Source organism: Acanthochromis polyacanthus, chromosome 9, assembly GCF_021347895.1.
Source record: "Acanthochromis polyacanthus isolate Apoly-LR-REF ecotype Palm Island chromosome 9, KAUST_Apoly_ChrSc, whole genome shotgun sequence".
NCBI lineage: Eukaryota > Metazoa > Chordata > Actinopteri > Pomacentridae > Acanthochromis > Acanthochromis polyacanthus.
The window spans coordinates 29,345,624-29,371,216 of NC_067121.1; the positions used below are offsets into that span (position 1 = coordinate 29,345,624).

At 42.1% G+C, this 25,593-nt stretch overlaps 2 protein-coding genes across 4 annotated transcripts; one reads left to right on the forward strand and one right to left on the reverse strand.

Moving 5' to 3' along the window:
• The first annotated feature begins 212 nt into the window (after nt 1-212).
• On the forward strand, nt 213-16,379 carry LOC110955648 (dipeptidyl peptidase 9-like). 3 transcript variants are annotated; one of them, XM_051953526.1, is made up of 21 exons: nt 233-513; nt 1,925-2,015; nt 2,133-2,371; nt 2,595-2,707; nt 2,931-3,104; nt 4,555-4,726; nt 5,423-5,533; nt 5,641-5,769; nt 5,855-5,916; nt 5,996-6,096; nt 8,221-8,398; nt 8,488-8,647; nt 8,820-8,899; nt 9,632-9,784; nt 10,529-10,664; nt 12,140-12,285; nt 12,481-12,627; nt 12,741-12,893; nt 13,355-13,497; nt 14,539-14,650; nt 15,233-16,379. In XM_051953526.1, the coding sequence occupies exons 2-21, from the start codon at nt 1,960-1,962 to the stop codon at nt 15,323-15,325; spliced, it is 2,658 nt and encodes an 885-aa protein (XP_051809486.1). In that variant the 5' UTR covers nt 233-513; nt 1,925-1,959; the 3' UTR covers nt 15,326-16,379. The 3 variants fall into 3 exon arrangements, with proteins under 3 accessions (XP_051809488.1, XP_051809486.1, XP_051809487.1); XM_051953527.1 differs by having other exon boundaries at nt 4,558-4,726; XM_051953528.1 differs by lacking the exons at nt 8,221-8,398; nt 8,488-8,647; nt 8,820-8,899; ... (6 more) ...; nt 14,539-14,650; nt 15,233-16,379 and having other exon boundaries at nt 213-513; nt 4,558-4,726; nt 5,996-6,097.
• Nucleotides 16,380-18,799: 2,420 nt separating this feature from the next.
• angptl4 (angiopoietin-like 4) lies at nt 18,800-25,073 on the reverse strand. The gene is made up of 7 exons (XM_022200710.2): nt 24,423-25,073; nt 23,478-23,588; nt 23,242-23,341; nt 20,858-20,971; nt 20,671-20,766; nt 20,165-20,449; nt 18,800-20,070 (listed from the first exon to the last, which is right to left on the reverse strand). Exons 1-7 carry the CDS (start codon nt 24,948-24,950, stop codon nt 19,886-19,888), a joined length of 1,419 nt encoding a protein of 472 aa, XP_022056402.1. The 5' UTR covers nt 24,951-25,073; the 3' UTR covers nt 18,800-19,885.
• Nucleotides 25,074-25,593: the final 520 nt, after the last annotated feature.

Genomic DNA, 25,593 nt, shown 5'->3' on the forward strand with positions numbered 1-25,593 from the left:
CACCATTACCTGTCAACACAGGCTTGAATTGTTTCATTATAAAGGACATTTTAAAATGCACTCAGATGGTCCAGATGAATATAAGGACATTTAATAGTGCTTTTCTTTGACAACACTGTCCATCTGCTTTGACTTCTGGTAGAATACTGGTCACGTGGGTCTCCAGGTCTTCTTGTCACCGTCTTTTAACGGTTAATCTGGACGAAGCCTCGCATGTCAAACATCTTTAGTTTAATCTGATGCGGGTTTGGAGCTGCTGCAGGTTAATGGTTAAAATAAGTGCTGCCATCAGAGCTACTGACCGCTGACGCCAAAGCAGTGCGGCCCTGAAATAAATACCGGAGTGTACTCCAGCGGCGCTAAGGTTCCGCCTCCTTCCTATCTTAAAGCCAGCTACATTTTCTGTGTGGCCATTCTGGGCCATGGATACAACCTCCAGCAGCCGCAAGATCTGTTTATTGACACCAAGCTAATAAAGTCTGTAACCTGATTAAAGTAACAGAGGCCAGATTGGTGAGTATCCAAGCTAATTTTAGCTTGTGTCTTAGCGACGCTCGTTCGAACGGCTGTTTTTACAGAAAAGCAGCTCCCGCTAGCTAGCGGCTAACTAGCTTCCAGCTAGGATGACGGTAGCTAGCTAGTTAGCTTCGGAGCGAAAATGACAGAGGAGAGCTGTCATGTCAAAATGTAACGAAGAGAGATATTTTTAAACAGACACGGTTTGTAACTGTCCGTTTCTAACAACTTGGGATTTAGTCATTCACCACAAAATGAAAGCGACGTTGGTACCGTTTAAAATATTAACCCAAATGAATTTGCCGGTGTTTCTCCCGTTGTGACTGAGGAGTTCAGTCTGAGAACAAAGATCTATTGTAGGCTAGCTAACGTTAACTGTTAACATCAGTGGTGCCGGTTATTTACTATTTCACTCGACTTGTTTCCCACCCTTTAGATTAGCCTGATGTAAGCTACCAAATATCAAGCTGAGCCAAATAAGCTCTTTCCGTGTGTAATGTTACAAGTTGTAGTGCCATTCTCTTCATTTTTACATATATTATAAGACATAGACCACGTTAAGTTAAAGTTTAATGTTCAAAGGAGGATTTTTAGTACAAGACAGCGAGCAGTAACGTTACAGATCCACTTCCTCTTGTAGAGACAAATAAGTCCGATTTGCGTTTTTGCCAGTCTCCATTTACAAATGCACAAACACGATTTTTATTCACCATACAGATTCCCGTGTTAAGTGTCATTGTAATCCATGTTGCTGTTTAATTGACGAATTTTCTGTTTAGGGAACTGTTGACATATTCTAAGGCATATTGTTGTTGTATTTGTTGTAAGCTCTTAAACACAGATCTATTTCACCATCACTGTATCAGACCAGTCAACCATAATCTCCAAAGCAGTAATATTACAGAAGCACTTCGGCTGTGTAGGGTATATGACTTTTTCCCACAGCTGTTTGCGTCATACTAATCTCTGACCCAACATGGATTATAAAGGAAGGAATGTGGGGTATTCCCTAAGTCTTGTACTTCACCTGACACAGAGCTGTAGATACAGCAGCTGATTATGTACTACCTAAGTTTTATTACCTGAGATTTAACAGAAATTATGATCTGTTATTGTCACTCTGGTTTGTTGCTTTAAAATCCATGACTTCACAAGTTATCCTTGTTGCTTTCCCTCTCTCTGGGGCCCACTTTGTTCATTTGTGTGACTATTGTAACAAAGAAAATGCAAAATTGTGTCGTCCACAGCCACAGATATCCTTTAAGACAAGACGGGAGACCGATGCAGATAAACATATCCAGATGTAGCTGTTACTAGGAGGAATTGATGTCCCCATTTGCAAGATGTGTAACTATCTAACTCTGTGTAGGGATTTTACATGATTTTAGTTTCATGCTTTTTTTCATAGGGTACAGAATTGGAGTCAGGCGTGTTGACCGGTGAATGCATAGAGTCAAGAAGGTCAAACTTTGTGACAATAAAGAGGGTATTTGGAAAAGGTACAGTATTCATGTAATGTCCTCTTTAATCCGTTCTAACCAACTCTGTAAAGGACTGTAGATGTGCAGGTGGGCCTTCTGTACCATTTATCACTTCTTTGTAATGTCAACAACCAGCTGTGTGACCGTGAGGATGACGGCTGTGGACGGCCTTTCGGACAGCACAGAGGTGGTGGAGATGGAGGATGTCCCGTCTCAGTTCTTTGTCGAGAAACACTCTTGGGAGGGTCTCCGTGATATCATCCACTGTAGCAGGAAGTACTCGGGTATGATCGCCAACAAGGCTCCCCATGACTTCCAGTTTGTGCAGAAAAAGGATGAGAATGGACCCCACTCCCACCGGTTGTACTACCTCGGTAAGCTCAGTTAAAACTTCATAATGTTGTATTTTCTGTTTACTGCTCCGTTGTACTGCTTTCCTTTGACCTCAGTTGTGTTTTCCTGCTCTCGGAAGCAGAATATGATTGCCTCATGATGTTCAAACAATCACTGTGTTAAGTTCCTCCTTCTGCGGTCAGCACAAGCTTTTTCTGTTGTCGTTGCTGAAGCCGCTTTTGTGCTCTTCAATGTGCCTATCAGGAATGCCTTATGGAAGCAGAGAAAACTCATTACTCTACTCCGAAATCCCCAAGAAGATTCGGAAAGAGGCCCTCTTAGTGTTGTCATGGAAACAGATGCTGGATCACTTCCAGGTGAAATTCCCCGCCGTTCTTTCTCGTGCAGTGCCATCAGCGAAACTGAAAGTGTTGTACAAGTATGATCCAAAGGGATGGGTCCAGTGACTGTGGTTTATGCTTTCACACTAATCCTGCTGTATATATGTGTACACTGAAACATATTTATGTAGCAGAGTTGAATAAAATATCTTCAATGAATTGTAAAGTTATACATATGGATTCTCGTTGTTTTTCTAAGGCTACACCACACCAGGGGGCCTACTCACGAGAGGAAGAACTGCTGAGGGAGCGCAAACGTTTGGGAGCATTTGGTATCACTTCCTATGACTACCATTCTCAGACAGGCCTATTCCTCTTCCAGGCCAGCAATAGCCTCTTCTACTGTCAAGACGGAGGCAACAATGGCTTCATCGTGAGTGCACTGCTGTCATTTCTTCAATTTAAAATTGTTAAATGCTCAGGATATAGATAACTCAGAGCCAAGTAAAGATCTGTAAGGTCAGAATTCCACAGTACAGCTGATTAGTGGCATCGGTACATTGAATATGCTTGCTTGTGTCTGAAACTATGATAAATGATATCAGTGAGTTGATGCGTAGTGTTTCCTGTCGCAAATGAATGACTTGATATTTAATGTTATATTGTCCATTTTTGTTTGTAACTAATGATAAAACTGTTACCTTAGAGTACAACGATCCTAGTATCTATGTATTATAATACAATGTGCTTCAAATCCACCACTGTGCTTGTCATGATTTGAAGCAGATTTTGTGGAAGAAAAGTTGATCATGCGACCATTGTTTGATTTTCAAAGCTTTGATTTGTTTGCCATCGCATTAAGGGAAAGATTAACCATCAATCCTACTTTTAAGAAACCTATAATGTAGTTTTTTTAGGGCTGCTATGCGAGATATTGTGAACAAGTGCGATTTTGATCTGGGATGCTGATTGAGACTGTAAGGGATGCTCGTTATGGTCTCTTTTACACTGTGTTTGTGCTTTTCATAACTTAAATGCAGCTACTTTTTGAAGTTTCTCAAGATGTGTTGTGGTTTTGCTGGTTCTTCCACCTATGCTACACTGAATTTGATGCCCAGTTTTAGAGGTCTAAGAATCAGACTAATTCCTGGGTAGGTTTCCTGTCGGTCAGACGAGGAAGAATCTGGGGGTGCCAATGAAATCACAGTGTGAGGGATAACCTCCTTAAACTGTGTTCGTTTTTGACAGTTTGGTCAATATTTGTGCAGTACTTCTGTCACTGAAAGAGGAAATGCTCTTTTAAGATGCATTTTACATTGAATGTTTTGCAGAAAATTACTTTTTTAATGTTGAATACAATCTTCTTTATTTTTCCGCTTATGGGTGGTGCTGATGCTGTTGACGGCTGTAACAAGGTACAGCTGTTTGAATGAACAAACTGGACAAGTAATGACTACATACAATTATTAGAAACATGTATTACTTTTATAGTTTAAAGAAATGACAGAGGTTGGTGTATACTGGAAAAAGTATTTTGCGCTTTCAGCTCAACAAAATGCTGAGTGACTGTTTAGAATCACCATTATTCTTATTGACGCACTGAAAAGTAATCTTGTCTGTCAGTATGAATGCATATGTCATATCATTTACATGGTTGTGTGAGCTGACAAACCCAAGCTGTTGTTTAGACATATCAACATATGATGCAGATGTTGGTGATACAGTTACTTCAGTTTGCAAACGGCTTTCCGAACGTCTTTGTCACGTCTGTATTTCAAGATTTAGAGATGAATTCATTTGCATTTCCCATGACGCCTTCATAAGGAGTTTCCGTGTCCCTCTATCGGCGTGCCTTTGACTAAGATTGTGTATGTTGGTTTTAGCAGTCTGCTCCTGTAAAGCCTGTGGAGATCAAGACCCAGTGCTCAGGGACCCGAATGGACCCCAAGATCTGTCCTGGAGACCCCAACTTCATAGCCTTCATCAACAACAACGACTTGTGGATAGCAAACATCAAGACATGCGAAGAACGAAGGCTCACATACTGCCATAAAGGTCTGAAGGCTTCACTGGAATCATTTCAGTAGTAGATGTAAAGGTCATGCAGTAAATAATGCTGGACAGTCAGCTTTCTCTTTTAGAGGCTCTAAACTCTGGAATTCATTACCAACCGATATCAAATTAATCACAGATTTAAAACCCTTCTCTACAAAGGTCAAGTGCTGGCTAAAAGCAAATCAGAGCTGTAATCATTCTTAGTTTGCAATGTTTTTTTAATTAACTTATTTTGAACTGGTTTGTGTAATTATTTGTTTTTATGTGAATATGTATTTTATTGTTCTATTCTGACTTTTATATTTAAAGGCCCATCTAGGGACAAGAGTTGGAAATTAGCATTTGCTATAAACTCTCTGTGCAGCACATCAGATTCATGCTTAGTAATGGAACTATGTTAAACTGCATCGTCCCTATCAAATAAATAAATTCAATTCAAATCAGCTGGCTTACACTATACAGCTGTAAATGTTTAACATTGCCCTGATTTTGATTTAAGATTATATCAATTTCACTATGTTTATCATTGTCTCATTTCATATTGCAATATACAAAGAAAACTTCCTTGAGTTTCCACATTCTGACGTAACTTTTGAGGCATAATTACTCCGCATTAGCTCGTGTTTTTGTTTCAGGTCACGGATATATTGTTCTGCAGATGAAAGCTTTTTGCCTAATCGTTTTATTTTCTTCCAGGTGTAGATAATGTTAAGGAAGACCCAAAGTCTGCAGGTGTAGCAACATTTGTCATCCAGGAAGAGTTTGACCGTTTCACTGGTTACTGGTGGAGTCCTTCAGCAGTAGAAGGTCAGCAATTGGTCCTTGCAGAGCCAGTTGGACAGTACTACAAGTTCTGTTTGTGTGCAGACATTATGTTGTGTTTACAGTCCAAGTAATTAATTTTCTCTCATCAGACCCCAGTGGAGGTAAAACGGTGTACCTCCTGTATGAAGAGGTGGATGAGACAGAAGTAGAAATTATTCATGTTCCATCTCCGGCACTGGAGGAGCGGAAAGCAGACGCATACAGATATCCCCGAACAGGTCAGTGCAGCCCCTCTAGACTGTAAACACACATTTTATATTTGCTATTAATATCATTTATACTCTGCTATTGTCATATTTACAGGTAGCAAAAATCCCCAGGCTACCCTTAAACTGGCAGAGATCAAGACAGATCATCAAGGAAGGGTGAATGCTCCACTGACCTTTCCTGCCTTTTGTTCTTCAGCACAGTCGCTTGCTAATGTTTTTCTGTGTATACTTGCAGATCGTGAGCACACAAGACAAAGAGCTTGTCGTTCCCTTCACCTCTTTGTTTCCTGGGACAGAATACATCGCCAGAGTAGGATGGACGAGTGACGGCAAATAGTGAGTGTACCAGTCAAAACTTTGGAATTCTCAAAGCAAACTGAGTAGATACAGTGCCCCCTCGCTATATCGCGATTCACTTTTCGCAGTCTCACTGGCTTTTAAATTGTATTTGGTATCGCAGAGTTTTCGCTGTATTGCAGGATTTTGCTAGCCTAGCCACGCTAGTCCCAGTTCTTAAGACACAAGGGTCTAGGAACGCTCGACAGGGAGGGAGGCGGGCTAAAAGGTTGTCTTTCAAATCACTCTGCAGCAATTGGGTAGGTATACAACCAGTCAGCGCAACGAATAGGCTGACGGAGTTCCTCGAGCGCCGGATTGTGGCTAAGTCCCATTAGCTTCCCAACCAGCGGAGCCAACTGGTATATTAAGGATTTGCCATATCCCGTCGGCATAAGTCCAACTACGTCTTTCTTCTCAATGAAACACTTAAGTGCCGTCCTTTGTTTATCTTTCAAGTTGAATTTTAGCTTCAAATCTTTAAGGGCTGTGGCCAAAGCCGAGTCGAAAGATAACTGTTTATTGTGCGCCGGTTGTTTCTGTCAGAATCGTCGCACCTCTGTCGTCACTTTGTTACGCCCGTCTTCTGACTCTACACTTCATGGTGATTGGTCCGGCCAGTTTTAGGAGAATCCAGCCTTGAGCCTTATGGAGGGTAACTAGACCCACCCTGGCAGAGAGTTAAATTCGTTGCCGTGGGTTGTCTAGCGCGGCTAGGCTAGGATTTTGCAGTATGTAGGTATTTTTATGTATTTCTAATTGTGGCAAATTGTGTTGAAAAGCTTTTATTTTGACACACAGCACAGAATCATAGGAAATTTGTCAGGAAGTCATGAAACACACTTCACACTCAGTCTTGACAACATAACACTTAACCAAACTAACTAGGCTGACTAAACCAGACAAACACTAACAACACTGTAAGACTAACATAAACTCCAATAATGACATTTAAACCCCCAACACCCCGAATTCCCATGGTGCATTGCAGCACAACAGTTCAGTCATAGCAACCGGCTCTGCGATCGCTACATTTTCATTATTTTTGCGGGTAAAATAATCATTTTCTAGCCTAAAAACTTTGAAATAATATAGGAAATATCTAAAAATAAAAGGTAAAATATATTAAAAGAATATTTAATTGAAATGAAATGCATAGCGTACAGCGCTGGGTGCTGATCGGATCAGTGACTGTAGCATCAGTCTCCTCTGTCTTTTGTGTGGAGCAGTATTCAGCATATCACCTCGTCCATTCCACATATATACTGAACACTAAATATTTGTTTATTTTTGTCGGCTGCTGTTTCTTTTTAACATTTCTTTTAGACATCTACTTTGTGAGCTTGTTTTTTTATGTGTTGTATTTTATTGTTGGAGCCTGTCAAAGAATTTCTGTCACCACTTGGGGTAGTCAATAAAGTCTATCTATCTATAGGGCCATTCCGTATGAAATCAACCAATTTCAAGAAAAATTCCCACCTGACCCTCTCAGATTTTGCTAAGTTTTTACATACATTTAGTATATTATATGTGATGGGAAAATCCAAAATTTGGATGCTTTATTGTCATTAGTTTCAAAGTTATGGCCATTTGAAGTAGGTAGGGGGTACCCTAAAATTGCGGCCAAAATTAAGACTTGAAATTTTTGACCATTTTCAGACTTCTATAACTTCTGAACAACAAAAGATAAAGATCTGAAATTGTGACAGATGGGACCACTGGTTGAAATGATATAGAATGACCCTATAGACATCTGATCGCTGCACATAGTGTTGCTCTGTGGTGCTGTGAGTTGTGCGGGGAGTGTTTGTCAAGCCTTAAAATGTATATAAATAATAAAATAAATATGGCCGCTACTTTGTGGATTTTTGCATATCGCGGAGAGGACTAGAACGTAGCCCCCATGATAGACGAGGGACCACTGAATTTTAATTTCAAGTAGGAGATTGCTTGATGGATTCTTTATATTATGAATGGGAATGTTTTTTTTTTCTTCTTCTTATTTTCAGACGTATTATTTTGGAGTGTGTCATTGTTAAGTGCATCATTTCTTTGTAGTTGAGTTGTTTCCGTCATCAACTAGTCCTGCCATGTGAAGCAATCCTTTGCTTGGTGTGCTCTCAGTGGCTGGGCAGTGCTGTTGGACCGCAGTCAGAGGAAACTCCAGCTTGTTTTGCTGCCGCCAGCTCTCTTCATCCCTGTGACAGATGACCCGGCTCTGAGACAGGAGAGTCTGGAGGCCGTACCCAGCAACACACAGCCCTACATAATCTACGAGGAGACCACAGATGTCTGGATAAATGTAAATCTTGATACACTCTTTGCATCACCTCAAGCAAAATTCTAATTGCTCAAGTGTAACGGTTGTGACTGCTTTTCCCATTTTTGCAGGTTCACGATATTTTCTATCCCTTTATTCAAACAACAGAAGATGAGTTTACTTTCATTTGGGTAAATGAGTCTAAAACAGGTTTCAGCCATCTGTATAAGATCACATCTCTGTTACAACCGGGCTGCTACCACTGGACAGAGGACTATCAACATGTAGAGGGTAAGAGACGAGGAGATGCCTCTACATTAAAAAATAAAATCAAAAAAATCAAACCGTCAAATTAATTAATCTTATAAACGTATGTCTTTTCAAAGCTAATGTTTTATCTCTCCACCTAGCTGTGTTTCTTGTATGCCCTGGAGCATGCTGACTCTTATCTGTTTTGCTGCAGGAGACTTCAAATGTGCAATCAAAGAGGAGGTTACACTGACCAGTGGAGAATGGGAAGTGCTGGCCAGACACGGTTCCAAGGTTAGAGAAAGCCTGCCAGTGCTGAATAAATTCAGTTCACACCTAGAAAATATACGCACAGAGGTTTAGAACGCAGTCAGAGAATAATTGTGCAGTTTTGATGCTGACTTCAGCACACGGGTTTTGAAGTAAAACAATCATTATGAAGCTGAAATCTGGACTCTCAGCTTTAGTTTTCAGGTGCAGCTCAAATGAATAACTTATGCTGCAGTGCCTGAAGTCTTCAGCTGATGGACATCACCAGACAGTTTGTGTTTTCCCCGGAGGTGTTCTGTCAGGCTTGCACTGTAGCTGACTGCATTTTTTGCTTGTTTCAGGAGATTTTTATCTTCAGTCGGGTTCTCTGGAACATTGCGCAGCTGCACAGTCTTAAAACTGCTCAACTGAATATAATCATTTCCTAAAAAATCGGACATTGTTTGATTGGGTATGAACGGCATCAAACTGTAAAACGTCATGCTACCCTGTGACACCTCTAAAATTTAATTAGAAACCAAAGTCACAAAGCCAAAGTATTACAAATATAATTGTCTCATATTTTCTGACTATAGTTGATTTGAACTGTAGAAACTTTTGCCACACACCCTCAGGACTGGGAGTCAGCTTTGTTAGCAATATTATAGTGTGCAAGTGAAGAAGTTTCCGTGGCTCCATTTTTGTTTCTTACCCACCACTTTGTAATGCCTGACACCATCTGCTAACACCTGCTGTCTTCTCATTATCACCTGCTAGATCTGGGTGAACGAGGCGACGAAGCTGGTGTACTTCCAGGGCACCAGAGACACTCCTCTGGAGCACCACCTCTACGTGGTCAGCTGTGAGTCACCTGGAGATGTGGTCAGACTAACCAAGCCCGGCTTCTCTCATAGCTGCTCTGTTAGTCAGGTATAAGCATTTATTTGTTCACCCATTGTTGGCCTGCCCTTGTGCATATTCAGTCTGTCTATCTGTTTATCCACATTCTAAACGCATTGCCCGACAGTGTTACATACTACAACAGAAAAGCCTTTTGTTGTCTAGTTCTTTGTGCTACTAGGGGGCATGAATATTTTTTACAAAGCAAATGTCTGAGTAAAGGAAATGGTGATTATAGAGAGACTCTCCTGTAGTTTGATGAAAGCTGTCAGAGCAAGGGTTTGGTTGTGTAGTTCGCAGCATCTAGGATGAATGTTTTCTTGGTAGCAGCAGTGTTTTACTCTTGACCGTAGCTCATGTGTGTCTTTGAGCTGGTGACATAATCATTTCTGTGCTGGGAGTTAAGTGGCAGGTTTGCATTAGAGATTCTCTGCCTCTCTTCAAATCCAGACTCAAAACTCATCTGTTCAAGACCATTTATTCTCTCTAACTGTCTCTTTCTTTATGTTTTTTTTATATATATCTATGTATGTTTTTTTTTATCTTTTTGCATGGTTTTTATCTGTTCTGTTGTATTTGTTTTTTTCTGTAAAGTGACCTTGGGTGTCAAGAAAGGCGCTTCCAAGTAAAATGTATTATTCTTGTTATTAGTATGTGATGTGGTACGGTAATCGCATTCCCTTCTCTTACGTCCTTTTTTTTTTTTCTTGGTTTAATACTGTTGTCCTTATTTTAATCATTTCTGGGGCTTCTCTTTCTTCTCTCCCTCTGCAGAACTTTGACTTTTTCGTCAGCCACTACAGTAATGTGAGCACGCCTCCCTGTGTTCATGTCTACAAGCTGACCAGCTCAGAAGGTGACCCGTTACACATGGTGCCCGAGTTCTGGGCCAGCATGATGGAATCGCCAGGTAACCAAGATTTGATTTCATTAAAAAAACAAACTGTGCAGCAGTTTTGCTTAGAAAGAAAGACATGTACAGATAGTATCCGACAGCCACCACATTCCCCAATGCAGGTTTTTCTGACTCAGAACGAGCCTTTACAGGATAAATCTAATCGGTCCATGTACAGTAAAGGCTATTACTGTATGTTCCCATATTTGAAATCTTATTTACTTTAGATATGCAAAATGTCTATTATGCTTGAGATGGAACCTCACCTGACACATTTTTTATTTCTAAAAAAACTTATTTTTCCTCTCAATTCTTATCCTTTTGGAGCTGGTGATTTTCCTCTGCCACTGGCTAAAGTCTGTTTGAGTCGGCACTAAAAGTTCCTGTTTGCACAAAAACGCTGACTATGTAGACAAGAAGCGACTTGTTCGAACCAAAATATGTGTTGGACGTGGATAATTATGCATCATGACACTAAAGGTCAGCCAAGAGTCAGTGGTTTAAAGCGCCTTAAAGCATCTGCTTAATTCATTTAGCAGATATTTAAAAAGTGCCAGCTACACTGGAAAAGAATTTTTGATAAATGTTAGTAGTTTTTAACAATAACTTCATGATAAATTACATACCTAATTTTAAAAAACGTGAAACAAAAACAAACTGATTCTGATTCAGTTGGGTGAGTTTTTCTTATAGGATCATATGACTCAATACAGCAAAGGCTTACTGATTACATAAACCCCGGTATTATTTTATTTAGACAACATGACGATATGTTTCTGAATCAAAGCTAAATATCTCATGGTGCCCTTCCAGAGCTGAGCAGACCTCATACAGGAACAACTGGTTGAAAGTCACTGTATGTACATTTTTCGAACATCACACTTGTATGAAGGTTGCCCCCACCCATCTGTGGTTTTATTTTAGAAAAATCAATAGAAGTGCGTCCTGACTGTAGGGGAAGGTTTGCAGTGTGGTTTTGATTAGATCAAGGACGGTCAGTTTGATCTACAGCGGCGTCCTCCAGATAATCCTGACAGCAATCAGATACTGTGGTGCTCAGACATGGACAACATCATGAGCGATTATGTCAGAGTTAATCGTTGTTTATGACTAATTTAGAGCACCGGTTTAGGGAAGACAGAGGACTAACAGAGGTACTTGGCATGATCGTACTAACGCATGTGCAATTACTCTGCTTCAGATGTAGCTGAACAAGTGGAAAGCGAAACAGTTTAAGAATTACAAAATAAAAGTATCAAAAGATGATGGGTGTCAGTAACTTTCACATGAAGATGTATCATAATCTATTTCCTAATTAATCATTTAGGTTCTGTGATTTGTGTGTAATACTATTTTTTGTCCTGTTTTCATACATTAAATACATTCTGCTGAGTTTCCAGTACAATCAGTCTAATTGGATGTGAGCCACGACTTCTGGTAGTTTCTGCACATACTTAACCAGCAACCACATGTGCTAATATGTGTTCCAGGTTGCCCAGGAGATTACAATCCACCTGAGATCTTTGACTTTCCAGGGAAGTCAGGCTTCCAGCTTTATGGGATGGTTTACAAGCCTCACAATCTGCAGCCTGGCAGGAAACACCCGACTGTTCTCTTTGTGTATGGAGGCCCACAGGTTTGTGGTCTAATTCAATCCGTGCTGCTTGGGTCTGTGGTGTAATTATTTGGCATCATGTCCAGGGAGATCTTGTCATTACTGTCTTTCCTTTATGGCCACTAAATGTCGCTTTGGACCCGAATTGCTGTGCGAGGAGAGGGAAAAAAAGTCGAAGCGTTTTGAGGGAGACTTTGTGCGTCTGTGTGTATTTAGGTGCAGCTGGTTAACAACTCCTTCAAGGGGATGAAGTACCTCCGTCTGAACACGCTGGCTTCTCTCGGCTACGCTGTGGTCGTCATTGATGGGAGGGGTTCCTGCCAGAGGGGCCTGGAATTTGAAGGAGCTCTGAAAAACAAAATGGTAAAATCATGGTCTGATAATAAAATGAATCCAGTGTTCATAAAGTAGAGATAAAGATGCCTGAAGATGGGCTAGTGCCACTTTAAATCATTTCTGTTCCTTTGGTTGTGCAGGGTCAGGTGGAGATTGAAGACCAGGTGGAGGGGCTGCAGTATGTAGCAGAGAAGTTTAACTTTGTGGATCTGAGCCGTGTTGCTATTCACGGCTGGTCCTACGGCGGTTTCCTCTCTCTCATGGGCCTCATCCAGCGGCCCAACGTCTTCAAGGTTAGGAGGCCTTTTCATCCTTCAGTCTCGCTTTTATCGTTAAACCATCGTATTTCTTTCTATCAGTGAGCTTCCTCTGCTGTCGCCTTTAGTCAGAGGTGAGGAAGCAGTTGTTTGTATCACTGCTTGATGAACTATACACTGAGAATTGATTGCTTAATTCCTGAAGCGCTAATTCTCCTGAGTTTGCGATGCAGTTGCAGCTTGCATCCACATGGTGTCTGTGTTGGACAGTGTGTCGGTTGTATTCACTGAGGACGAAGGAGAGAACTGTTGTGCAACTGAGTCATAACATCAAAGTATACTGTGGAATAATTTCAGCTAATTCTGTTTTATCCAGTAAATCTAAACCATAACTTTCCTCCTGCTTTGTATCTTTTCAGCTCCTCTCTGATGAATATGAAACTTTATTTTCTAAGTTGCATTTTCTTTAATTTGACAACGTTGTGTGTCGCTGCCAGCTGGCTATTGCAGGCGCCCCGGTGACGGTGTGGATGGCCTACGACACGGGCTACACAGAGCGCTACATGGATGTGCCTGAGAACAACCAGCAGGGCTACGAGGAAGGATCTGTGGCTCTGCACGTGGACAAGCTGCCCAGCGAGTCAGTACAAACACATCTGCAGTATATGTGTGGGATTGGAATAGTTTTCTACATCACTCTGAGTTGTTTTTGTTTGATCATGACTGTAGGATGCAGCCTCTTATATTTCTGTTAAATTATGCTTCGTTTTCCATTAGGCCGACACGTAAGTCCCAAAGACAGTTTTGTGAACCCATGGCAGGCATTTTTAAGTCCTCTCATATGTGACCTTTTTGAAAAGATGTGAGGTTAAAGTAGAGCTCAAGCTTCAGTGTTCAAACTGAAATGGCATGTTGGAGCACTGCTCTGAGATGCTGAAGCCGAGAATCACTGATGCCCTGCAGCTGAAATTCGAACCTTTCTATGAATTTCTTTGGACAAGTTCAGGCTTCACGGATGTTGGACGGCATATGTTATTTCAAAAACTGCAGCACATGTCTTAGCACTGTATGGGAGAATATGAAATTTTACAGTTCCTCTCTTGGCACTGGTGAGACGGTTACATATTTAGAGGATGGTTCAGAATCAGCTTTATTGGCATTGCACACTTTCATATACAATGAATTTTTCTCTGAGCTGCTCTGCCAATGGCAGCATCAGGACATCGCCACTGTACGGCGCGCCTACTTGAGGGAAAAAGGAAAAAAAGAAGAAAATTGGCTTCAGGGGAGGGATGGCAGAGTGTAAATGAAAAAAAGGTTCATCAAACAAAATGAAGCCTCCAAGGATGGGAAAATTCAGAGGATGGTTCTATGAAAATGTTCCCTTCCTGCCTTAAAATGGACTAATTGTCACTCTGAATTCATTTTGATTCTGAAAAATAACACTGATATTTCCTACGGAGCCCTGAATATCTGAATCTGTGTCTTTCAACCTGTCATTATTACGCTGTAGTTTTAAGCTGAAAATACTCTATAGCCATAGCTTTGACGATATATTTTGCTCGTGATGTGTATTCCAGCATATAAAAACACTGTATGGACACAAGGTTTAGAGCCAGATTTTCACTGGAGGACGTCTTTACTAAATCACATTGTAACCATGTAACTCTTGTCATTCTAGGCCCAACCGTTTGCTTATTCTTCATGGATTTCTAGACGAGAATGTGCACTTTTTCCACACTAATTTCCTAGTGTCACAGATAATCCGTGCTGGGAAGCCGTACCAGCTTCAGGTTAGTATCAGAGGCTTGTTTCTCATGTATTAGGAGCACATTTTACCTTCTGTAGATGTACAAGAAACTGCACATTCACCCTTAATGACTGTTTAATCTTCACTGTAAATGCATTTTTATGTAGTGGCTTAGACTACTGTAATATTTATTGTCCATTAAATATATTTACTTCAGGTAGCAATACAGTTATTTGGATTATAGATTTAAAAATTAAGAATTCTGTGCATTTGAATAATTTAGCCTGACGTTTCAGAATCGGCTTTAATGGGCAACACAACATGCAAGGAATTCGGTTTTGACTGTTGGTGTCACTCTAGGAATATGGAAAGAGAATAATAAAAATAAAGAAACCATAGAAAGAAGAACAGGGAGAAAAAAATGGCCGTAATAAAATTAAATACAACACAATATATACAGATATTTACAAGCTAGAAAGGAATATGCAAACACAGTATTTCCTGTGGAGCGCTGAGCCGAGGATGGTCTAGACTTTCTTTAGAATTTTATCAGGTAGATACATCTTGTGTACAAACTTCTAGATGGAGTCTTTAATGTTCCGTCGCTGTGTTTCAACTCATCCAGGTCTACCCCAACGAGCGGCACAGTATTCGCTGCCCTGAGTCCGGAGAGCACTACGAGATAATGCTGCTGCACTTTCTACAACAATACCTCTGAAACGAGACAACGGGAGAATCGAGGTCTAGTTCCCCTCTGTCCTCCTTGACCCCTCCAACTGTCCGCCCGTCTTTATCCTCCTGTGACTTCCCCTTCCTCAATCCTGAACCGCCTCCACCCGTTCACCCCGTCATCGAGAACCACAAGACACTCAGCAAAAACCACGAGCCACTCTCTCTCCTATGAACTCTCACTTCTTCTTTCGCTCTGTCTGTCTTGTTCCATTTCTTGCTACTCGCTCTGTCTCCTCCATGCCCTCCTCCCCACCGCCCCCCCCGTGTACAGTCTGGGGTATGGTTTACGAGCACAGAGATTTGGTGTCTCACCCTGAAAGCTGAACAAAGACAAGGACGTACGGAGAAATGTTTGCCGGCTGTGTCACATTGACTCATCGCTCACCCACGTCCCCATCTCCACAACTATAATGTTTTTTTGTTTTTTTTTGCCAAATGTTATCGTGTTGTTTAGTCCCCCACCCCTCACCCCACCCCGCCCCACCTGTTTCATTCGTTTCAGTCATCGGTAGGAATGGGGTTACAGTTCACGGATAAGAAATGGAATCTATACACATATTTGCAGACAGGAGCTCTCGCACTACATATGTAAAATACAGTTTATCTCATGCATCCACACAGACACGACCACACTCGCACAGAATGGCAATATCCATACCTACTGTACCTTGCAGTTTGCGTATTAATGACGAAAGGAGGAAAGTCACGGCTCTTCCTCTGTCCACTCGTTTTAAGTGTGTTGTTTAAATTAAAGTATTTTTATGGATTTTATTCTTTTTTTTAATGAGCACCGACGGAATCCGCTCATTGACATTTTTGCGCCCTTTTTCTCCCCTCACATTACATTGCTCGAGATGTCTGCTTGCCTTCTTAACACATAATTTATATTTGCCAAAGTACCTCTTGACTCTTGATCATGCTGGTATTTCCTTTTTTTACTGCAATAAAGACAACAGGAGGGTGAGCACTGGAGTCTTACAACAGCTTTGTACCACCGAATTACAATTTGTACATGATACTGAATAAATGTATGAATCAATCACATGCTTCCCTTTACTGCGGTCTTTTTAAACAAGTAGCTACGGGTTATTTGTGTGCTCGCTGCGGCACTTGTTGTTCTGTTTCGTGTTTTGCAGGATGCAACTAGGCTGGGTGAGTAGCAAGTACACTCATTTGAAGTGGTTTCTTGTTTTAGTAATGCACTCAAAGCCTCAATTATCCCTCTACCTCATGTCCTCCTCTTCACCATCAGAGCTGCACCTGACCCATCCTCCTCCAAAGCTACAAGTGCTTTCAAGCTCTCCAAACGAGCCACATGCTCGTCGGTCCTTCTGCATCCTTCCTGTGTGAGCAGCACAGTTGCCATGGCAACCTTTTTGATAATATAGGTGAGTGATGCTGCCTCACCTTGATCTGATAACACCACGGGGATAATAGGGGGTTTGCAGGCTCTTATTTAAAATCACTGCCATCAATAAACAGGGTAATGTAGTGGTAGATATGGGGACTTGGAAATGTAGGCAAATACACGTATTTGCAGAGAATCAGATTAGAAGATTTATTTCTGTAAAACAAATATGAGACGACAGCTAACAAACCAGTAAAGCTTGCATGACCTGAACCTTTTTGGTTTTTTTCTGAAGGTCATGAAATCTGCCTAGCAAGTGAAGCTTATTAACTACGTTTGATCTTTCATCTAAATGAAAGCATCGAAACATCAGTTTGTAGTTTTATGCTGGATTAAATGCCTTAAAAGGTCTACTGCATGATCTCTTGTAAAACTGAAACTTTAGATTTTATGCTTCAGTATTTTTAAACTGCGCTTTGATGCTGGTTTGTGGGTTTAAAACAGCAGGCTAGCTGTTTTCCTGTGTTTTCATGCTAAGCTAAGCTGCTATCTACAGGTTTACATTTGCCATAAAGACATGTTTTAATCCTTTAGAATGAAAAATACAGGCATATAGAAATACTTCTATACATATGACTTTATAAAACAAAAGCTCACATGTTCTAACAGAAAAAGAAAAGCAAAAACACAGTATTTACCTACACATGCGCCAAAAATATGGTATTACAGAAAATAAAACATACGTTCACGAAAGTCAGAAAAGTAAAGGACAAAATGAATTTTTTTAAAAAAAGGTTTACATAAATAAATAGAAAATCAAGTGTTTTTTGTCAGTTTCTTAGTGAACGTCTGAAAATCTTTTACTTCACAAGCAATAAATGTAATTGAACTTCTAGCAAATTAACAAATTCCACCAGTTTACAGTCTTGATCTCATACAGCTCATTAGAGTGAATCTTATCCTACTGAAACTACAGTTAGTCTAATATCTAATTTATCTAAATGGCAAACTAATTCTGTAGTAGATCCTTGTGTGGAATATGTGGGCTTTTTTCTATACACATAAAAAAAACAGCTGTGATATTGACTGATGACTAAGACTTTCCCATTATAGTCATAAAAGATTTTTAACAAGGGATTTGTTGCGCAAGTCAAGCACAGTGGAAGCACGAATACTCAGCTTTGCAGAATGAACAGAGGCCAGTAATATTAATCAAATAAACTTGACGTCATCTGTCTTTGGAATCATTTATTTTCAAATTATTGGAGTACCAACCAACGGGCATTATAAATAAGAAAATCCTAGTATTGTTATTGTAAATTAAAAAAAAATATTGGTGAACCATCCTATCACAGGCCTGGTTTGACCCCATTTAAATCATCCACTGTGCGGCAGGAAGGCATCAACTTTCACTGGCTCCACTGTATCCCAGGAGAAGGAGGTCATCTGAGAACACCTCCAGCAGATCAGCTGTCACAGAGGTTGGTCTTGAACCGGTTGTCGGTTCTCGAAGGATCACTGCGGGTGAAGCACATTAACAGTAAGCCTGACAAGGACGGAGAAAGTGGCGCGCTGAAAATTAAAGCCGACATCGGGATGCTAATAAAGTTTACTAGCAGGTGATATGACTAAGCTGCTGAAGATCTGCCACGTGTGGCTAAATGAAAGGCTGCAGTTCTGCTGTATGTGTTCAGGCCTGTGGGTGCTTTATAAAACAGAGGCGTTCACTTGATTTTAGAGGATTATTTTATGAACCTGAAAGACGTCAGTGAATTTTGTTCTCAGTTCAGAACAGATGGAGCACATTAAAGTCACAGATAAACATTTATCTCATGATGTTTGTGAATAATAAACAGTTTGATACGTCCTCTCAGTTAAACGCTGAAATAAATAACTTATGACTCATCCACCAGTAACGGCAAACAGATGCGACAACTGCAGTATTTTTCAGTTTAGGCAAATTATCTTGCTTTTGATACATAAAAATAATCTTATTGTAGTCCTGCTTTTCTTTAGAATATTATTTTTTTTTGTAGTTTTGCAAAGATTTTTTTCTTTGCTACAAACTTCTGAATACTTTCCAAGTGGCACATAATAGACAAAACACAAATATTAAGTTTAAATCAGTTTTATTGGCTCATTATGGCCAAAAAATGGTTATTTTCTCTTTAAAAAAAACAAACAAAACAATATAAATTACAAACAGGAAGCAGCAGAAATATATATATTGATTCTTTACAGCACTTAAATAAGAAAAAACAACATCTACAACAAACTCAAGTCACGAGATCACAAACGATCAGTAACAGTTACATATCTGAACACACAGATGACATTCCTTCAAATACTATGTACAAAACAATGCCTCTCATCTTAACAGTAGTCAATATGACCTAATATTTTCAAAATCTCCATTTGGAAATGAAAATCAGTGAAGAACATTTTAAGTTTGATTCAGAGTTTCAGGCAGAACATACAGTATATTGTACAAAAGGCTGGAATGGTCTAGTATCAGTGTTAACAGTTTCTGCATTGTAATCCTAGTTTACAGCAAAGTAACTTTACATAACTCTTTCGAACGCTAATCTCATCATGTGGAGAATGGCTGTTTGTTTTGATTAAAGGTATCGTTTGGTCCGTACCGTTGGGTTGTGTAATCAGCCCATGTTTCTCTCTTACCGACATGCATCTTCTGAGCCAACAGGCTTGTTTATTGTCATAAAAAAACCCATTCAGACTCCACACCAACACAAATGACACCTTGCGTCTGGTGAGGAGTCTCGACTTGTTGGAAATGCTTTAGGCCTTACAGAGCAGTAGACGTGTCGGGACTCGCTCTGCCTTTGCTTCACGACAACAGATGGAAACTGCAATGGTACAACACGTTAAAAAAAAAAAAATTTTCCACTGCACGATTGGCTCTTTTTTTTTTTTCTCTCCATCTGTGGTTTCGGATGCAAGGCAGGAATCTGCTCAATAACAGAGCAGTGGAAACTCATTTAATGTGAGTTATTTTTGTTTCAGTTTTAAGGGCCTTGGCTCTGGTATGAAATCGTTCACACAGGGAGAAGACCAAGGAAACGGAAAGCTCTACCACATAAAACCAAGCACCAAGAAAAGAAAGAATAGTCCAAAATTTGCTTCTTCTTTCCCCTCGTTTGTCTGTTTCGACTTTTTCTCTTCGTCTCTTGCTAGTCTTTATGACTTGCTCACGATCACAGCAGGGGCGATCATCATTGTGCTGGACTTCAGAGGGTAGTAGCGGCCCCTCCAGGTCTTCCAGAAGATGCCTTGCTTCCTCTGGTGCCGCTGCTTGGGTGGAGGGCTCTGGAAGAATCTCCCGTTTAGGTTGGCGCGACCACAGTTACTGAACCACCAACCACCTGGCAACAACATAGGATAACATTAGATCAGCTGCTGCGTTGTAATCAAGCCGTATCACAAGTTATCGTCGTCTGGAGAGTGTTTATCACTTACCAGAGAGGTGTTTGGCGCAGTTGATGTCAGTTTTCTGGTCGTTGTCCTGGTCTCGGGTGGAGAAAGGCAGACCGGAGGTGGCATCGGTGCCCAGCGAGCTCTCCAGAGGACTGAAGGTGCCGTTCTCCTGAATCAAGAGCGAGTACTTGGTTTCCTCTCCACCAAGTCGGAACGGGAGGCGGACAGTTGCTAAGTCGTTGCTCCAGTCGGAGAGCTTGATGTTGAGCACGTAGCCGCCATCTTTAGCGATGGCGTGGATCTTCTCCAGACCCAGCCAGAACTCTCCTTGAGAAAACAACAAAAAAAGAAAAACGTGAGAACTTGACTTTTGCTTGCCTTTAATCCATTTCAAGCCTATCGGTGATAAGATGCTTTCCGAAGCTACGTTCCCTCCTGTCCTCTGATGCAGGGATAGCAAGAGACAGTAAAGCTGCAAGAACTAATCTGACCCAAGCTAACACCTGTCCAGTTAGTGAGAGTGAGATAAAACTCAAAAGAGCATTTACCATCCAGGCTTCCAAATCCTTTCTCGTAGGCCGACCATGTCTGGTCAAAGTCCACGGAACCATCTTGGCGCCTTTGGAATACCGTCCATCCACCATCTGGACAGAAAACCAGAGAGAAACTGATCAGAAAACAGTTTTTCAGGCAGAACAGCAGCTTCAAAATGGGAAGGAATGTTCCTCCACTCACCAGTTGTCATCTCACAAAAGACCTCGAAGGGCCCTGAGTTTACGGGCTGGATGGTGTAGACCCCGCTGCTGGTCTCTCCTCTCAGAAACAGCTCGTGGCAGTCTGATGCGATCTCTGGAAGAAGAACAAGACAGAAAAAACAATGTCAAGACAAAGAGTTCTGATACAGCCTCCATAAGTAGGTCATTCTCTGTAAGGGAACCTCTCAGCAACAGGTTTCTCTGCACGGCGAGTGTTTGCAAATAAGACTATCGCTCTAAGCGGGAAAAAGCAGAGCTTATCACCCTGGCTGGAGATACAAAGCCGTGGCTGATAAATCCTTTGACCCAGCTTCAACAACACACACTGACTGAAAGCGTCTTTCTCCGCTATAAATATGACCTTTCTCCCAGTTCCCAAGCAGACGTCCCTCTTCACAGCTGCTCGGCCTTGCAGCCTATTGAGTTACTACTACCCTTTACATTCCTCAACCCCCCTCTCCCCCTGATCCCCCCTTCCTCATCTCCCCTCCAGGCTTATCACACCTCCCTCACGTGCACAGCAGCCAGCCGATGACGTAGGCGTGCATGGCCAGCGCATGGTTGCTGCATGCTTGGAGCATGGCTACTGCATGCTCAGGGGAGTGATGGCAGGGTGGTTGTTGGGAGGTTGAAGGGGGGTTTTGTTGTTGTAAAGACACATCAGAGGCTCAGAGCAGGGGGTCTCCGGAGCCGACCGAACCTGTCATGTGCTCAGTGAGGCACGAGACTGATATCTACAATAATCCTTTATAGTACGGATTATGACATTATGTGATACAATTTAATCATTTATCATGCATTTCTTATTTAAAAATCGATCAAATTCGTGGCTCATGTTTTGATTTGGTTGACTGTTTTGTTGCTGCTCATTGTTGGAGCTCGTCAGCTGATCGACAAAAGCCTTGTTTGTGTGTAGTGACCTTTCCTCTGGAGGAATGAACTCCTGGTGGCTAGTTGTGGCTGCGATCTGCCTCAGGGTCAGGGGTTCTCCTGAACTTTGGCACACTTCCTATTCATTACAATGGCAAATAAGGAGGAGATGGAGAGCACAGGGATGGGGGAGGAGAGGATGACCGAACAGGAGGAGGAGGAGGAGGGATGTCAGACTGACAGATCTAGGGGAAAGGTTGCTCTTTCGTCAGCGATGTACAAATGTTTGTTTTACACAAAAAGGTGGGGCATCTTCAGAAGCAGGGAGGAGGCTTCAAAACAGTGGAGGATATCCGTGCAAAGTTCACAGATAATTTTAGACTGCCTTTTCCCGTCTTCCCTGGTGTTTTCTTATGTTTTGTTTTTGTCTTGGCTCAGGCACAAGGGCAGTAATCTGAGGGACACTGCATGCAGCATGTACCAAACCACCTCCATCCTTCCGGCACATCAGAGATGGTCAGAGAGCGTAATCCTGCTGAGCTGTGTGACCCTGACTGAGACCAGCGAACTTTCCCCCACTTGAAACCTCGCCAGAGAAACTTGTTGCTTTTTCTTTCCTCATTCCTCAAATCCCGCTGATGTCAGAACTTTGAGGTATTATTGTGATTTGTACTGACTGAACTGTTGCCTCAGTCATATTCACCTTTCCCCCAGTTCCCATCCATGGCCTTCAGAAACTCAGGTCTGACTCTGAATTTGAGTTCTTATTCCAATTTTACTCATGTATAGTCATTCTAATCTACCTAATGTGTCTCTTTTTTTTTTGTTCTATTCCTCTCTGTCTGCCTTCTTTCTCTTTTAGGACCACAGTGGCAGTGTCTTCTGCAGTTGGTTTGCATCCAGTCCAGTACAGTCTGGATGAAAGCGGTTCATTCATGCTGGTCCAGTCACAGCTCTGGTCAGTTGGGAGCAACAGCTGCTTGTTTTGGCTGCACACTGAGAGCATTCTTTACCGCCTCTTACAATTACTGTAAGCCACAGCATGAGGGGGAACTGCCTAAACAGAAACTGCTTTAATTTGGGTTTCAACTGCTGCAGTAGAATCCCACACAGTGGTGATTATCCCACATATAAATGAAATTAGGCTCTGAAAATTCTACTTTGAAGTTTAGGAAATCTGAATTCATACTCTGAAGGGACTTGGTTAATTTTGTGATGCCATTGTGTTAATGCTATCCTGTATTAGATGAACAACAACAATAGGATTTTAGAGGCTGAAAACACATGCAGGAAGTCCACCTGTTGCTTTTTCTTCACGCTGAGCGCAAAAGCGTGTCCCGCATTGATTAGATCCCTTGATTGTAATTGCTAGTGATTTAAGCTGCTTTCTGGCCTTACTAAACAGATGGTCCGCCACATTTGGCGTCAGATTTTGTCCAGTCGACTTAAGGCAGTGTCAGGAGGGGATTTTGGACGCTCTTTGGCTTTACTTACCGACTGGAGAGTCGCGCTGCTCCGCGTCTCCACCTTGAACGGAGCCGTCTGTGGTGCTGCTGCTGCTCCGTGGGGAGGGTCTCTGTCTTGACTGCTGGATCTGGAAAAGTTGCGAGTCCGTAATGAAATAGCAGAAAACATGATAAAATGAAAAATACTTAATAAAACATTACTCCAGTAAGGAATACAGAAATGTTTCCGTGTAGATTTCGTGCGTAAAAGTGACGCCTCCTCACCTGGCTTTGCAGGGTTCTGATGCGCACATTCTGCTTGTCGAGCTTCTCCTGTTGGAGTCTGATACGCTCCATCAGATCATCGATGCGTCTGTTCTGAGCCTCTAGCATGAGCTGACAGAGAAATGACACAAAGATACCACATTTTTAGCATTATTTGAACTTTATTCGCGTTTGGATCTGTGCGTAAAATGCGCTCATGGCACCAAAAAAAGGAACACAACAAAACGGACTACCTGCAGGGTTTAACTGAAAAGCCTGAGACGTGCTTTGCACGCACAAATTCCCCTGAAAGACAAGTATTTGTGCTCTCCAACCGGCTGTGGCGTGGTTATGTAACTGCCTCACAGCGCGGGATTTTCCATCCCACTATAAAACCTTTGAGTCAAAAAGGTTAAATGCAGAGCTTGCAAAGAAAAGCCCAACTTTGGTGAGCCCTTTCTACTGTGTCAGATGGTTTTCCAGCTGGCTCTGTTCAGGTTTTAAAATGTGAGAGCTGTGAAAAATTATTCACACATTCCTGCAGCTGATGCTCTCTGTTGCCTTTGTCTGGCTGTCCTCTGTGTTCCTCTGCACGTACCACACGCACATCCTCCATGTCTGCAGGCTTGTTAAACAACACCCCCCCCCCCCCCCCCCCGCACTCCACTCCACCTGCCTCCCACTGCTTGCCCCTGTGCATTTTGATTTAGTGCCTTTAAGCATACAGATAAAGCCCCACCACCAAGCCAGACATACTGTAAATCCACTCACTTCAAAAGTCCATTTAACAAAAGCAACACTTTCTGTTTTGTGAAGCTTCATGGAAACATCTTGAAGTAGAACAAGGATGTTTTGCTTGCACTGAAGCCTCACTTTCCTCCCAGGTCAACTCATGTCATTCCACTTTTCTTGTCAAACATCCTAAACAAATGATCGTCATCGACCCACAAGCTGTTCAACACTCACCTGGATGCTGCGAGCATCACTGTTGTTCTTGGCTCCAGCGTTCCCATCAGCCAGCACCGTGTCTCCCTGCAGCATGCTGTCCACCCTCTCCTCCAGCCGGCTCACTCTTTCATTCATTGTCCTCCTCTCCTGCTGCATCTCCTCTGCCTTCTCCCTCAGCTCGGCCGTGACATTCAGCAGCTGCCCTTCCCTGTCCTCCAGCCCCTGAGACCGAGCCTTCAGGGCCTCCCCCTCGGCTCTCAGCTTCTGGCTCTCCTTCCCCAGCTCGGTCACGGTGCGGTTGAACACTTTGAGCTTGGTGGACACGTCCCTCATCTGGACTTTGGTTTTGTCCACGTGCTCCTTCAGCCCCTGGCCCAGCTGCAGCAGGCCATGGGCGATGACATTAACGTCGTCCCACGCTGCGCTCTGGACACGCTTCTCTTTGGCAGCACCACTGGTGGGTGAAGCTCCTTTCCTCTCAAAGGGGAAACCTGTGGCCATGAGCACCACCAGGCACAGAGTTAGAGTCGCCAGTGTTATCTTCATTGCTGGTGTTGTCCCAAAGCTTGCTGTGAGATGTGTGCTTTCTTGGTGAAGTGTGCAGTGTTCTGCTCAGTCTTCTTCACTTGGTTCTCAGAGCTCAGTCTCCTGGATGAACAGGATCAGCTCCACTATTATATACTTTCACAGCCCTCAAGTCTGAGCCGTGAGCCGCCTGCCATTGGCCAGCTGGGGAGAGGGAGGGGTGCAGTCACTCTCAGGTTTCTGTCCCTCCTCCACCTCTCTGTTAACTATTCATGTCAGAGGCGGAGGAGGGACATGATATAACAAAAAGACCAGTTTTCATCTGTGCGCACTAGGAGACAGGAATCACATTATCTGCTGGTGGAAGCTCAAGAGTTACAGTGAAACCAATCTTTTCCTTAATTGAGACGTTTTGTTTCATTAGGTGCAATATGCGTAATAATCTTGAATGGACAAGACAATCCTTCATCAGAACAGGAACATCCTGACATCAGCTGATAATGATATCAGAAGACAGATTAAAGCTTGTAAACTTAGATGAGTCTGAGTTTGGAGAGTTCATTCGTTAATGTCAGTGAGCCTGAAAACACAACAGATGTTAATGCAACCTTTCTTTAAAAATGAGAGATTTTTAAATGTCAGAGTATATAAATGACTGTAAATT

Coding starts and splice junctions, on each gene's coding strand:
- angptl4 (XM_022200710.2), bottom strand. CDS start 24,950: ATGAAGATAACACTGGCGACTCTAACTCTGTGCCTGGTGGTGCTCATG. Junction 23,589..24,422: donor GTGATGCTCGCAGCATCCAG/GTGAGTGTTGAA, acceptor TTTCTCTGTCAG/CTCATGCTAGAGGCTCAGAA. Junction 20,071..20,164: donor CTGCGCCAAACACCTCTCTG/GTAAGTGATAAA, acceptor TGTTGTTGCCAG/GTGGTTGGTGGTTCAGTAAC.
- LOC110955648 (XM_051953526.1), top strand. CDS start 1,960: ATGCATAGAGTCAAGAAGGTCAAACTTTGTGACAATAAAGAGGGTATT. Junction 2,372..2,594: donor CCACCGGTTGTACTACCTCG/GTAAGCTCAGTT, acceptor TGTGCCTATCAG/GAATGCCTTATGGAAGCAGA. Junction 13,498..14,538: donor GTGGACAAGCTGCCCAGCGA/GTCAGTACAAAC, acceptor TTGTCATTCTAG/GCCCAACCGTTTGCTTATTC.